Raw genomic sequence first — 15632 nt, forward strand, 5'->3', positions numbered from 1 at the left:
GAACAAGCCGGCTTGGCCTGATGGGGGAATGGGTTGGTTTTTTTTATTGCTCTTAATATTTGTATTTATTGTTTTTACCTTGGGCATTATGTTTAATTCCTTTTAACTTTTATACTTTCGTATTTTATACATTTGCCCTGTTCACCGCCCTGAGTCCTTCGGGAGAAGGCCGGTATATAAATAAAATTATTATTATTATTATTATTATTATTATTATTATTATTATTATTATTATTATTATTATTATTATTATTATTATTATTCGTTAAAAAAGGAGAAGTCGGAGTCCTGGCACCTCTGCTGAGGGAAGCCACACCACACCCCAAGATACGTCAGACTTCGAAGGGGCGAGGAGAAGCGATCTGGGCCGAGCCCCAGCAAACGCCCCTTCTGTCGGCCGCCGGCCCTCCTTCCTTTGGGCGGGTTCTGACTGCAACAGGGGCCGCCCCGCATCTCCCCCACCCCCTTATGAACTTCTGGCTGGGACGCCACCGGCTTTGGCGCTCTCGGCCCCTGAGTCTTCGCCGGTTCTTAGCAGCATGGCCAAGCTCACCCCCTGGCAGCTTCTGGCTACGGGTAAGTGCCGCCTCCCTCTGTGCCGCTTCGCGCTTCCCGTCTCAGCTGGGCTCCAACGCCGCTAGGTATTTTTTTTTAACAAAATTGTATTTGATTTGATTTAGCCTCCTAAAAGTTCCTCTGCTTTTTTTTTTTTTTTTTTTTTGCACGAGACGTTTGCGGCTAGGGTAGGGGTAGGCAACCTCGGCTCTTTTATGACTCCTGGACTTCAACTCCCAGAATTCCTGAGCCAGCCAAGCTGGCTCAGGAATTCTGGGAGTTGAAGTCCAGGAGTCATAAAAGAGCCGAGGTTGCCTACCCCTGGGCTAGGGCGAAAAGACTCAATAGTTAAGCCAGGGGTCTTCAAACTTGGCCCTTTTATGACTTGTGGACTTGGGAGTTGAAGTCCACAAGTCATAAAAGGGCCAAGTTTGAAGACCCCTGAGTTAAGCGGAGGTTCCGGTGTTGCCTTCCCGTCTACGGGATGGGAAAAACGTGGGGTCGAATCAGACATTTTTGCCCCCCTCCACCAATGCTAAACCCTGCCGGCTCGTTTCTCCCTAGTCGACAGAAATCAGGTGGTCCCTTGCCCGATCACGCTTGATCAAGATTTTGCGAAACTGATTTAAAACTTTTCCTTTTTTCCATATAGATTTTTTTTAAAAAAAAATAATAATCCAGCGGGACAGAAGGCATTGTTTTTTCTTCTTCCAGGCCGTTTAACCCTTTCTCTGCCGGCCCTTTGTTTTCTCAAAAAAACTCTCGCCACGCCCCAAAGATAGGGAGAAACGAGGCGGAGAAGCATGAATGGAAATCGTTTTTCGTACCTCTTTAAAAGTTGATATAATATCCCGGAGGGGTGGGGAATGTAAGGAAACTAATTAGGGATACCTCAGGCAATATTTATTCATCTGGATTCTGGAGCGTTCTCCTCTAGGGACCAAAGCTGGTGTACATCGTAATTCTTTCCATTTTGCCCTCATAGCAACCTTGTAAAATGGATTATTGTAGGCTGAGAGAGGGTAACTGGTCGAAATCGTTTGTGAAATTTTAGGGCTGAATGCTCAAGGGACTTGAATCTGTCTGGTCTTTAATTAACTAGTGTTCCTATTCAGAGTCAAAAAAATTGCAGGTCTAAAGTTCTTCAAGCAAGGTGATAAATACCACCACGGAAAGAAAAAAAACATATTACTCAGCTGTGAATTTTGAGAAGGGCAATTGGTTAATTACTTCCTTAGTATCAAGCACTACTTGCACTTCGAGGGGGGAGGGGGAGGAAGGAGACACAAATTCTGTAGTAACAACAAACTGCAGCACCAGCTCATCCTGGAAAGTGTGCATAATATATGTGCAATCTATCCGAATCAGAAGAATTTGATGCCTCTAAAAGACCACATACCAAGCGCTGAAGTAGCAGAGTGAAAGAGCAAGGGAAGAAAATCTAAAATCATGAAAAATAAAATCACGCATCAAACTGAGGATTTACTAGATCAAAAGAAGTAGAATCATACATATACGTAACAAACATGAACACAATATTTCATTTTTTATTGTGTATACATGTATAGCTGGTAGTTATTGCAAATAGTTGGAAGAGAATGCATATCCAAGAATTGCCCAGTTTTTGAGAAAATATGAGAAAAAAGAAACTAAAAGCACAATTGGAACAACTAAAAGAAACCTGTGCAATCTTTAGGAGGGTTTGCAGATGTTCAGTTCCTTGTGAAAAGTTGGGTGGCGGAAAGAATTGGTTTATGAACCAAGGAATAATAGTACAGTGCATCTCTGTCCTGTCTACTACAGTAGCGTGGTTGTGACAAATGCTGGCTTAGCTTCTGAAGAGAGGATGGAAAGAAAATTGAGAAATAGTTATGACAGAATGGGGTGGGACAGGAGGCTGTTTAGTGGAGCAGCAAATGTGATACTTCCTTTTGAAATAGGATGGGAGGAATGCTTTTTAGGCCATTTTATGAACAAATGTAGTAAATTAAAACAATAAAACCAAGTTTTCCCTTCAGGGTGAAGGCTGCGTTTCCTTCTCCTGTGCTGAGGGGAGCAGGAACAATAAGATTTTTCAGTTTGCAGTTTGGCAAGTTTCAGTGAAAAGCTCTTTCATGATTATGTTATTTATATCCTGCCTTTTCTTACAGGAGCTCAAGGCAACATAAAAAACACAAAAACTCTGTTTATCCAAAATGTTGAAGCACAGCCAACCATACTTTTAGTCTAGTCTAGCATATTGTGTGAACCTGGCTCATGTATGTGATGTGAACACAGAAAAATTGGGTCAATAGAGAAAGACATGATTTATTTAATATGTATGTCATATGAAAAGGGGGAATTTTGAGGTCATGCTAAAGACCTTTCAGGGGAAAAATGGAAAATGAGCAGTTTTTCTTTCTCAAATCTATCTATTACATGAAACTACAATCTTAAACAGACTTGATAGTGGATTTACTTTGCAGGGGCTGTATATAGGATTATACTATTATTCCTGGCATGAGCTCAAGACTTACTTGTGTGTGTTATTCTTATAGAATATTCTCCCACCCTCTTCCAATCTGTTTGGAGGTGGTGCTTTGTGCATTTTCTTCAGAACTAGCTGCAAAAGCATACTGGCCAGGACTTCTGGAGCTGGGTCACAGACATTTGGCTAGCCAGCTTCTCAGTCTGTTGTCTTGATATAAAGCCATGGCTTTATCAGAAAGCTTTTCCTGAAGAATTGAGAGCCCTTTTGTGTTTTAACCTAGAATTATACCATGGCTGAGTCAGTGTTAACCTGGCTGACTCTTTTTTAACATTTATATTTTTAGACTGGATATTGTCTTTATTGTGCCTTTAAATCATACTAGCTTCTGTGGGTAAAAATACAGTCCTTGATTGTTGGTTTAGTGACCATCCTGAGTTACAACAGCACTAAAAAAGATGACATGACTGTTGTTCACACTTAACACACATGGTCATTTGATCAAAATCCAGATGCTTGGCAACTGGTTCATATTTATGATAGTTGCAGTGTCCTGGGATCATGTGATCACCTTTTGTGACCTTCTGACAAGCAAAGTCAAAGAGAAGCCAGTTTCACTTAACAACTGTTACTGATTTAACAACTGCAGTGATTTAGTTAACACCTGTGGCAAGAAAGGCTGGAAAATGGGACAAAACTCACTTAACAACCATTTTGCTTAGTAACAGAATTTGGGGCTCAATTGTGGTTGTAAGTTGAGGACTAACTATAAAAATTGATCAGTTATAAATAACATATGTTTTAGTGGAGTAGGTGGTAGTTTATTTGGTTGGATTTATTTAGTTACATTTAAGATGATGATGAGCCAGTTGGGTATACTGGTTAAGACACCAGGCTGAAAACCTCAGACCTGGGTGTCTGCGGTGATCTTGGCCAGCCTCTCAGCCCTAAGAAGAATGCAGTGGCAAACCACTTCTGAAATCTTAGCAAGAAAACTGCCGGGACTTGTTGAGGAAATTCCCAGGAATCAACACTGGGAGGGAGGGGAGAAGGAAGGAAGGGACTAAGAATGAAGAGACATATAATTTTTGCTAGCATACAAAAAATATTTTACATGAGTTTGGGTATACCAATTAACTACCAGTCAATAACGGTATCGGACGATCAGGACACGAGTGATCTTGTCAATGTCACCTGGGAGGAGTTCGATCCTGTGACTCCGGAGGAAGTGGACAGGATCATGGGGAGGCTGAGCTCCACCACATGTTTATTGGACCCGTGCCCTCCCTGGCTGGTTTATGCAGCCCGGGAGGGGACACGAGGCTGGTTCCAGGCGGTTATTTCTGCTTCTTTGAGTGAGGGTAGTTTTCCCGCCGCCTTGAAAGAGGCGGTGGTGAGACCTCTCCTCAAGAAGCCTGCCTTGGACCCGGCTGTTTTGAATAACTTTCGTCCGGTCTCCAACCTTCGCTTTCTTGCGAAGGTTGTTGAGAGTGTGGTGGCGCATCAGCTCCCTCTGGTCCTGGATGAAGCGGATTATCTAGACCCGTACCAATCGGGCTTCAGACCCGGGTACAGCACGGAGACGGCATTGGTCGCGCTGGTGAATGATCTCTGGAGGGCTCGGGACAGAGGATACTCCTCTGTTCTAGTCCTATTAGACCTCTCAGCGGCTTTCGATACCATCGACCATGGTATCTTGCTGCGGCGTCTCAGGGGATTGGGAGTGGGAGGCACGGTTTTTCAGTGGTTCTCCTCCTATCTCCTGGGACGCTCGCAGTCGGTGTTGGCAGGGGGGCAGAGGTCGACCGCGAGGCCTCTCGCTTGTGGAGTCCCTCAGGGGTCGGTCCTCTCGCCCCTTCTGTTTAACATCTACATGAAACCGCTGGGTGAGATCATTCGTGGTTTTGGAGTTGGGTATCATCAGTATGCTGATGATACCCAACTATTCATTTCGACCCCAAACCACCCCAGTGATGCCCTCGACGTGATGTCCCGGTGCCTGGAGGCGGTCCGGGTCTGGATGGGGAGGAACAAGCTTCGTCTCAACCCTGACAAGACGGAGTGGCTGTGCATACCGGCATCTCGGGACATTCAGGATATCCCACCCCTCATTATGGGGGGTGAGTCATTATCTCCTGTAGATAGGGCTCGCAACTTGGGAGTCCTCCTAGATTCACAACTCTCCTTAGAAGATCATATTGTAGCTGTGACTAGGGGGGCGTTCGCCCAGGTTCGCCTGGTGCGCCAGTTGCGGCCCTATCTAGACCGGGATGCCTTGCGCACGGTCACTCATGCGCTCGTGACCTCTCGTCTTGATTACTGCAACGCTCTCTACATGGGGCTACCCTTGAAGACCACTCGGAGGCTCCAACTGGTACAGAATGCAGCCGCGAGAGTTGTATTGGGAGTTTCCCGATACTCCCATGTCACACCTTTGCTCCGCGAGCTGCATTGGTTACCAGTTGTCTTCCGGGTGAGGTTCAAGGTGTTGGTAATGACCTACAAAGCCCTTCATGGCATGGGTCCAGAATACCTTGGGGAGCACCTGCAGCCGGCGTCAACTTCCCTCCGCCCAGTACGCTCCCACAGAGAGGGCCTCCTCAGGGTGCCGCCGGTCAAAGAGTGCCGACTGGTGGCCCCCAGGGAGAGAGCGTTCTCTGTGGGTGCACCGGATTTATGGAACCATCTTCCGGTTGAGCTCCGGATGGCGCCCGATCTCCGCTCCTTCCGGCGCGACCTTAAAACCCATCTCTTTAAACAAGCGGGCCTGGCCTGATGGGACGGGTTGGGATTTTTATTAATAACTTCAATTTTAAATTTGTATTATTTATGGGCATTGTTTAATCATGTTTTAATAATCTTAATTTTAATTTTTGTATTTAACTTTTATGTATTGCCCTGTTCACCGCCCTGAGTCTCTTGAGAGAAGGGCGGTATATAAATTAAATAAATAAATAAATAAATAAATAAATAACAACTAGGATCGAAGGAGAATCCAGAATGAATTCAGAGTGCTCAGTGGGACCCAGATCGCCCATCAAAAGACTCTTGTATGAACAAACTTTTCCTAAACAATTCTGAGCAAAGACATGTTTAGTTTAACATGTCTGAACAGGTGCTGCATGTCTGTCTGTTTACAGTAAGGATTATTTTTTGCTCAGATTTTTGCTCCACTCTGATAGTAATAGCAGTAATAAAAGAGTAAAGTTTCCATAGCGCTTCATTTTTAATTTTTTATTAGTTAAAAGTTTTAAGCAATTACTATTTTACACATCACCACCATATAAAGTAGGATTTTTTCCATATAGATTTTTGGGGGGCAAAATCTAGATTTAATTTTTGAGTTGGATGCCATGTGTTCTGTCCCAGCCTACGTGAGTCCTTGTTATGCTCACAAGGAGAAACCCCTCTTCCAAGAAACAGGCAGGAACTGCAAGAAAAAAACCCCTTTTATTCTCACAGACCTGAGTCAATGTCCAAGACAAACAAACACAGTCCACAGAAACTCGATCCTCAACACAAACAGATGCTTTCAGCAACCAGCACCTCCCACACCTTCCCTTTTATAATTCAGCCAAGGCGAGCCTTCCTAATGCCTTCTCCTTTGCCTTTGGAGCCACCTCATTGCATTCCTCTGTCCTACTCGCTTCTCTTGCCTGCACTTTCGTGCATCCTGGATTTGTCCCAACAGTTCTTCATTACTGTCCAACTCAGGCTCCCAGTGCAGCTGTGTTTCAGTCTGAGTGTGAGTAGAGGGGCCAGGCTCCTCGTCCGACTATAAGTCTTGGAGCTCCTCAGAGCCTTTCTCTGACTCTAATGTCACTCCAGGCCCCTCCTCCTCATCTGATTCCTCAGACTAAGCTGCTGGATCCACTGGCTGGTGAGGAATCACAACACCATGTATACTCCATGTATAATCCAAAAGAGGTGTTGGAGGTGTTTGATTTAATTCAATAGAGTTAATATTGTTACACCTTTGCCAGGTTAAGATTTGCACTTCAGAGAAAACTTTTCAAATGATTTTGGATGCCATATATATAGTTTTATAGTGAAAGGACTTCAAAGACTACAAATAATGTACCACTCAGGTATATTAGGACACCCAGGACCCTGGCAAAGAAATTAAGTAATGGCCTTATCTATAGTCTACACTAATTCAGTGTCTTGTCAGAATATAAAAGAGAAGCTAAGAATCCTTTTCTTTTTTCTCATTGGCTCCATCATAGTTTTCTGGTCACTACCCTTCTTTGAAAAGACTTGTAATCTTGGAAACAGTTGAAGAGGTCATGATTTACGGCAGAAAGATTATATTTTTAATTTTAAGACATATTTTAATATTTGGCATGTTGACAACTTCTTGGAATTATACATTCTTTGACCCTGGTTCCACTTCTTAAGTGACTTTTAGAGGGAAGTAGGGATGACATCAATGTGATTTAGCAATATACTGTTTTTCGGTTGCAAAACACATAGATGGTAAATTCTAAATCTGTTTATGGAGACTGAATGTCTAGCCTTGAAGCTCTTTTTCTCTTGATAGAGTAAGCATCCATCCTCATGCTTCTTGCTAGAAAAGTTCAAAAAAAGAGATTAAATCAGATTGGTGTTAAATTTTTGTATTTACCATTCCCTTAAAATATCTATGAGTTATATATATTTTTTAAAAAATAACTTAAACTTTTTTCATATGCATCTTTTCCCAATAAGTGCATGTGATAAAGGTTTCCCTAATACAGGTACTCCTCAACTTACAACAGTTTGTTTAATTACCATTCAAAGTTACAACGGCACTGAAAAAAAGTGACTTATGACCATTTTTTAACACGACCTTTGCAGCAACCCCAGAGTCACATGATTTACATTCAGATGCTTGAAAACTGGTTCGTATTTATGACGGTTGCAGTGTCCTGGGGTCATGTGATCACCTTTTGCAACCATCAAAGCAAGAGTCTATGATGAAGCCAGATTCACTTAACAGCTGACTTACTAATTTAACAATTGCAGTGATTCACTTGACAGATGTAGCAAGACAAGTCATAAAATGGGTCAAAACTCACTTCACAAATTTCTCACTTAGCAACATAAGTTCTGGGTTGAATTGTCATAAGTTGAGGACTTCCTGTATATAACATATTAAGTGTTCTACAGCCGGGGTCCCCAACCCCCGGTCTGTGGAACGGTACCGGGCTGCGGCATGCCAGCAACCGGGCTGCACAAATGAGCAAAGCCCCATCCACAGGATTCAGGCAGCACACAAGACCACGCGCCCTCCGGTCCACGGAAACACCTCTCTCCACGTAACCAGTCCCTGGTGCTCAATAGGTTGGGGACCTCTGTTCTACAGTATATGTACATGTGAGATCTGAAGAGATGATTTTCATATGTCAAGCTTTCCTTAACTTGTAATGATGGGGTAGCTGAGTTAGACAAACATAGCTTGATTTAATAAACCAAGAGGTGAATAAACTTTTTGTCCATGCTTACAGATTTCTTACATCAGTTTCTAATGCAGAGGATCAAGTCAAGTTATCTTCAGTTAATCACAGTTTTCCATATCCTCTAAACAGTAAAACAGTGCTTATCATTTCTTGGGGAAAAAAACCCTAAGATTTACAATGGGCTTAACATTTTGATTTGATATTTTTAAAAAACCATGATTAGATATTGCTTTTTAACTTAATTATTGTTTCTGCAAAAAGACCAGTTATATAGGAGATGAGTTTTTAACACATTTTTTTCAGTGAGATATAATAATCCAATTTAATCCTTGTGCTCACTGATCTGATAAGAATTGCCTTTTCGTCTGAAAATAATGGACTGGAAATGGTGAAATCCCTTTGGTATTGACTGTAAAGTCACCCCCATCCCCACCCTGGGGAATAAATAAATGACAATATCCTACCAAGATTTCCTTTTCCTAGCTGTCTGAGGAGAACAAAATCCCTCCCTATTTCTTTTAAAAATCAATATTTACTTCATAACCTTTTCTTTCAAACAGGAAAATTTAGAAGTTGCCATTTTAAAAAAAAATTGGATAGTGTATGTGAGTTTAAGGATGGTGTAATCAAAATAGAATTTGGAAGATTCAAATATACAAAGCCGGGCCAGAGAAAAGTACAAAAGTAAGAGCAATGGATGTTTATGTATGTTTGCTTAATACTGAGGAAGAGAACAAGAGAACAAGATTGATTGGAAACCTATTCTGATTTCTCTTCTGGACTCTCTGTGGAATTGTCTTATCAAATTTCTCCCCCAAAGCCAAATGATTTTCTTTTGTTGTCATAGCTACCTAGGCTTATATTTGCTAAATTACTGGATTTGCACAGGCCTCTGGTTGAGCCAGTTCACTTCTGACAGATACTGTAGTTTGTTTCCATGTCAATTTCTTCCTTGCTCAGATGACAGTCACACCAGAAGTTCATCTGCCTCATCCCCTCCAATCTCTAACCCTGTAAACCAGGGGTCTTCAAACTTGGCCCTTTTATGACTTGTGGACTTCAACTCCCAGAATTCCTCTGCCAGAGTGCCTGGCTAAGGAATTCTGGGAGTTGAAGTCCACAAGTCTTAAAAGGGCCAGGTTTGAAGACCCCTGCTGTAAACTGATCAAACTTTATGAGCTGTCCTAGCCATGGCTTCTCTCTTGCCATTGGATATAGACTTCTCTCAGGACTTGTTTTTTCAGGTTCTACATGACTTGCTTATAGTCGTGTCCCTAGTTGAATACACAGTGAGCTTGTATTAAAGATATTCACCAAGATCAGATACAGTATTCTGCCTTAGCCCAGTCTCTTTCATACGGTTGACATTTAGATCAAAGTTTCTGTCAAAACCTAGGCAGCACAACCTTTCACAGAAGGTGGAAAAATCTATATTATAGTATGCATATTAATTCTATACTGTTGTTGTTGTTAGCTGCGAAGTCGTGTCCAACTCATCGTGACCCTATGGACAACGTTCCTCCAGCCTTCCTGTCCTCTACCATCTTCTGGAGTCCATTTAAGCTCACGCCTACTGCTTCAGTGACTCCATCCAGCCACCTCATTCTCTGTCGTCCCCTTCTTCTCTTGCCCTCGATCTTTCCCAGCATTAGGCTCTTCTCCAGTGAGTCCTTCCTTCTCATTAGGTGGCCAAAGTATTTGAGTTAATTCTATACTGTAATAGCAACCAACTAAAATTTTCACATTGGTCTCTCCCTTCATTATGAAAAATTGTACTATACAGTATTGTTTTCCTTTGATTATCTTTTCCTTAATTACTGAATTGGTGCTGAAATGTTAGATTGAAGAGGTACAGTGCGAATTAAAAACCAAGAATATTTCAGACCCAGTATTACCCCATTAGGAACTTATTCCTATAAAAATGCAGTCTAGGGTCTCAGATAAACTATAAATAGAAAGCAGAATAGATTTTGTTACTTATCCTAGAAAGAAAAAGAGTGGGAAACTATTTCATATGATATCAGGATGCTGCCACTTGACCTGAATAAAATCTTTTATAAAAGCTGTCTTATTCTTGTACCACAAAACAAACCAGATGATATCCAAGTTGGTTTGAGTCTAATCAGGCTGCTTTCTGGATCACCAAATTAGCAAGAGAACTGCACCTTGTATTTAATATATATCTGTAGCCACAGTTGTTTTTTAGTTGCATATCTTGCAGACATAGAACGTGAAGAATCTAGACTAATTCCTCCTCCTATTTTTAAGACTAGGGAACTCCCACTCAAGGCTGGTGTAGGGGAGCCCTCCAGAAGGCTAAATCCAGTGCCAAAAATGATGACTTATTGCTACACCTGCTGGTATGGAATGTTTATGTCCTGGAATAGCAGCTTCTAATCAACATCAATGTAGCTAAGAATGGGAGAGTTTGATCTTGACTTCACAAAACAGAGTCTTGGTTGTTTAGTCATTCAGAGGGGAGAGACAAAAGCTGCTGGGTATTTCCAGGGCATCATAGCAAACAAAAAAAAGTTGTTTTGCTCTGATTGTTTTACACTCTCTTAATAATAATAATAATAATAATAATAATAATAATAATAATAATAATAATAATAATAATAATAATTTTATTTATATACCGCCCTTCTCCCGAAGGACTCAGGGCGGTGAACAGGGAAAATGTATAAAAATACAAAAATACAAAAGTTAAAAGGAATTAAACATAATGCCCAAGCTAAAAACAGTAAATACAAATATTAAGAACAATAAAAAACCCAACCCATCCCCCATCAGGCCAAGCCGGCTTGTTCAAATAAATGCGTTTTCAGATCGCGTCGGAAGGAGCGAAGGTCGGGCGCCATCCGGAGCTCAACCGGCAACCGATTCCATAAATCCGGGGCGCCCACAGAGAAGGACCTCCCTCTGGGGGCCACCAAACGACATTCTCTGATCGGTGGCACCCTGAGGAGGCCCTCTCTGTGGGAACACACGGGGCAGAGGGAAGTTGATGCCGGCAGCAGGTACTCCCTAAGGTACTCCGGACCCATGCCATGTAGGGCCTTGAACACCATTACCAGTACCTTGAATCTCACCCGGAAGACAACTGGGAGCCAATGCAGCTCACGGAGCAGAGGTGTAACATGGGAGTATCGGGAAACTCCCAACACGACTCTCGCGGCTGCATTCTGTACCAGTTGGAGCCTCTGAGTGGTCCTCAAGGGCAGCCCCATGTAGACAGCGTTGCAGTAGTCCAAACGAGAGGTTACGAGCGCATGAGTGACCGTACACAGGGCATCCCGGTCTAGATAGGGCCGCAACTGGCACACCAGGTGAACCTGGGCGAAGGCCCCCCTAGTCACGGCCACCATGTGATCTTCCAAAGTAAGCTGTGAATCTGAATTTAGGTGTCAGTGTATTCATAGTGTTATTTCAAATAATTTCAGGTCGTACATAATAGAATGGCTACAAGAAGCCTGAAAAACAGGATATTATAGAAATTTCCATCAATTCAGAATATTGATACTGAGCGTTAAGTTAAATAACTATGAAGGGCAAAGTTGTAATCTCAGTTGCTGATGTAGATAGTTATTTCTTGTGGAGATCAAAATGTTGACTCTCCTGGAAGAAGTACTCCGTGCGAGAGAGGGGAAAGAAGGTTAGCTGTGATAATCCTTAGCTGATGTGAACTGGAGTAAAGACTTATGGGGAAGAACATTACAATCCAATTCTGATCCTTATATATTTTTCATAGAACCTCTGCAATGCTTTGTTGTGCCTTACCCAGATTTGGCCTTTCATTATACGATTATAAAGCAGCTTAATGGTAATCTTTAGAAATTCTGCGTTAAGTGGCCCTGTGGTCATATGACACTTAGTTTTCCTTGGTGACATTTGTTTATGCTTTGGAGATGGGGAAAGACCTTGGTTATTTCTTCACAATTTGTTCAGGAAATAAAGTGCCTTTCTAACTTGGTTTCACATAGTAATTTTGCAACTACCACAGCTTCCTTTACTGTTGCCTCTATTTGTTGTTCCCCAGATAGAAAGGTCATTGACTATGCTAAAGCCTTTGATTGTGTGGACCATAACAAACTGTGGCAAGTCCTTAAAGAGATGGGCGTACCAGACCATCTTATTTGTCTCTTGAGAAACCTATATGCGGACCAAGAAGCAACAGTGAGAACTGGACACGGAACCACTGATTGGTTCAAAATTGGGAAAGGAGTCCGGCAAGGCTGTATACTGTCGCCTTGCCTATTTAACTTATATGCAGAGCACATCATGAGAAAGGCAGGGCTAGATGAATCAAAATTTGGAATTAAGATTGCCGGAAGAAACATCAACAACCTAAGATATGCAGATGATACCACTCTAATGGCAGAAAGTGAAGAGGAACTAAAGAACCTCTTGTTGCGGGTGAAGAAGGAGAGTGCAAAACTTGGGTTGAAACTTAACATTAAGAAAACCAAGATCATGGCATCTGGCCCTCCCAATTCCTGGCAAATAGATGGGGAAGAAATGGAGGTAGTGACAGATTTTATTTTCCTGGGCTCCAAGATCACTGCAGATGGGGACTGTAGCCAAGAAATTAAAAGACGCTTGCTCCTCGGGAGGAAAGCAATGGCAAATCTAGACAGCACACTAAAAAGCAGAGACATCACCCTGTCAACAAAAGTGCGTATAGTCAAGGCTATGGTCTTCCCAGTTGCAATGTATGGCAGTGAAAGTTGGACCATAAGAAAGGCTGAGCGCCAAAGAATTGAAGCCTTTGAACTATGGTGCTGGAGAAGACTCTTGCAAGTCCCTTGGACTGCAAGGCGATCAAACCGGTCAGTCCTAGAGGAGATCAACCCTGACTGCTCTTTAGAAGGCCAGATCCTGAAGCTAAAACTCAAATACTTTGGCCACCTAATGAGAAGGAAGGACTCACTGGAGAAGAGCCTAATGCTGGGAAAGATTGAGGGCAATAGAAGAAGGGGACGACAGAGAATGAGGTGGCTGGATGGAGTCACTGAAGCAGTAGGCATGAGCTTAAATGGACTCCAGAAGATGGTAGAGGACAGGAGGGCCTGGAGGAGCGTTGTCCATAGGGTCGCGATGGGTCGGACACGACTTCGCGACTAACAACAACAACAAGATAGAAAGGGTGATTTCAAAATTGTATGAAAAGACTGAAACCCCTATGCAGAACTGAACGATGCCATTTTATCATACTTCAACCTCAAAACTTCCTATCCTCTCACTACACAGAGATTTTAATATCCTTAGTGATGTACTGGTAACTGCTATCTTCTAGGTCAAATCTATAGCCTTTCACCCTGGTGGAGAAACCCTTCTCTTCCACTTTTGACCTGACTGCACCATCTGTACCTAGCCAATACCAGGAAAGCTAAGAAGAAGGAGTTAAGGGGAAAATGCATCTGTTTTCAAAATCCACAAACCTGAATAAATCCATAAACCTCTATTTGTGAAGGAAAACCCTTTTATTTTAAGTGCCAAAAGACCTAAATATCACAACTGGCCCAAACTAGCAAATGAAAGACATGTTATAGTAAGAAGGAATCTGCAGAGGAGCAGATGAAGAAAGGAGGAATCAGAATGAGCACATGATCCCCGCTGATCTTGGCTTAACTGAGAAGGTTTCTTGTTAACTGCACCATTTTGAGAGCAGCCTGTCTATTTCTGCCCTGCTAGAAATGAGCTAAACAACCCCAAACCCATTGGTACATAGTGCCTGAACAACTGTATGAACCCTGGTGGCAGAATGCAGCCTTGCAAGCTGACTTTGCCCACTGCCAGAAGTGGGATCCTGAACGGCTCAACATTGACTCAGTCTTCCATCCTTCCAACATCGGTAAAATGAGGACCGAAATTGCTGTGGGCAGTATGCTGACATTTGTAAACAGCTCAGAGAGTTCCATAAAGCACTATGGAATGGTATACAAGTCTCAGTGCTATTGCTATTTCAGATATCTATTCTAAACAAAAATAATCCTTTAACCCTCTAATGCAGGGTGTCAAACTCAATTTCACTGAGGGCCGCATCAGCATTGCGGTTGCCCTCAAGGGGCCGAGTGGGTATGGCCAGGGTGGGCGTGGCCTACTGGGTGGGCGTGGCTAGAGTACATATGGCCTACTGGGTGGGCGTGGCCAGCTCTACATTGTTTGCATCAAGGGTGCCTATGGGGGCCTGGGCAGGAGTAGGACAGATCTGAGGGTCTCTGGCAGAAGGAGGGTCTCTGGGCCAGGGCCAAGGCAGTGGGGGCCGTTCCCTCACTGTTTTCAGGAAGACTTCGCGGGCCACATGAAACCACTTCGCGGGCTGGATCTGGCCCCCGGGCCTTGTGTTTGACATGTCTGTTCTAATGGAATTGGTGACCATGAAAGATGGAATCACTCGTACTTACTCTTCCTACATTCTTGCTCTTACCACTGCTTCCCATAGAGAAGTACCATCTTTCTCCTTTTCTGTGGAAGGTGTGTAGCAATCCAAAGAAGAGCAGGAACATCAGATTAACTACACCATCAGTGTTGTCATAAAAAAGAACTTGCCAAGAAAACATCCTATTTCTTTCTCATTTAAAATGGCCAAAATTTCAAATAAATCATTCAGGAAAATGGCAGTGATCTATTGCTTTAGGCTTATTTTTGTTCGAGAAATTTCAGCAGGCAACTTGCACCAAAAGGTCAAGGAGTCTTGCTCAAGCACTTACTAAGAAAGGAACGTGTCAGGAAGAAGTGAAGTGCCAGCAATATGTTGATTTTTACTCAGCTTTATTGTGCATTTATTGATTATACTTAGCTTTATTGTTGGGTCAAACCAAGAATTACCCTCAGCCACTTTCTTGTAAAAGTCATGGATATTCAAGAACCAGTTGGATTCCAAGGTAGGCCAAAGCATTGGGACTGTTGTGTACTGCCTCAAAGTGCCCATTTAGTTTTGGTAAGCTTGGGTGAAACAAGGGTGAAGGGGAGCATAGGCTGAGATGCCCTCAGCGAGAAAAGGAGACCATAGGCTAGACTGTGGAACAAAATAATCCACTTCAGTGGCTGCAATTAAGTCCCAGCTTCTTCCTAGCAAGCACATCTCCTCCCACCCTTTGGTTCTTTATCAAGGAAAAGAAAAATGACATCTGCTGGGTCTTGTTTGGATATTGCAAAATACAATATTT

The 15632-nt window shown here is 42.7% G+C and overlaps 1 protein-coding gene across 1 annotated transcript in view; it reads left to right on the forward strand.

The window, feature by feature from the left end:
- The first annotated feature begins 352 nt into the window (after nt 1–352).
- ADGRE5 (adhesion G protein-coupled receptor E5) overlaps nt 353–15632 on the forward strand; it is a 52004-nt gene continuing 36724 nt past the window's right edge. Inside the window, exon 1 of the mRNA XM_083357059.1 lies at nt 353–576. Within this exon, the coding sequence (XP_083213185.1) occupies nt 540–576 (37 nt within the window). The 5' untranslated portion in view covers nt 353–539. The remainder of the gene's footprint in view (nt 577–15632) is intronic.

This window comes from Vipera ursinii, assembly GCF_947247035.1.
Source record: "Vipera ursinii genome assembly, chromosome: 2".
NCBI classification, from domain to species: domain Eukaryota; kingdom Metazoa; phylum Chordata; class Lepidosauria; order Squamata; family Viperidae; genus Vipera; species Vipera ursinii.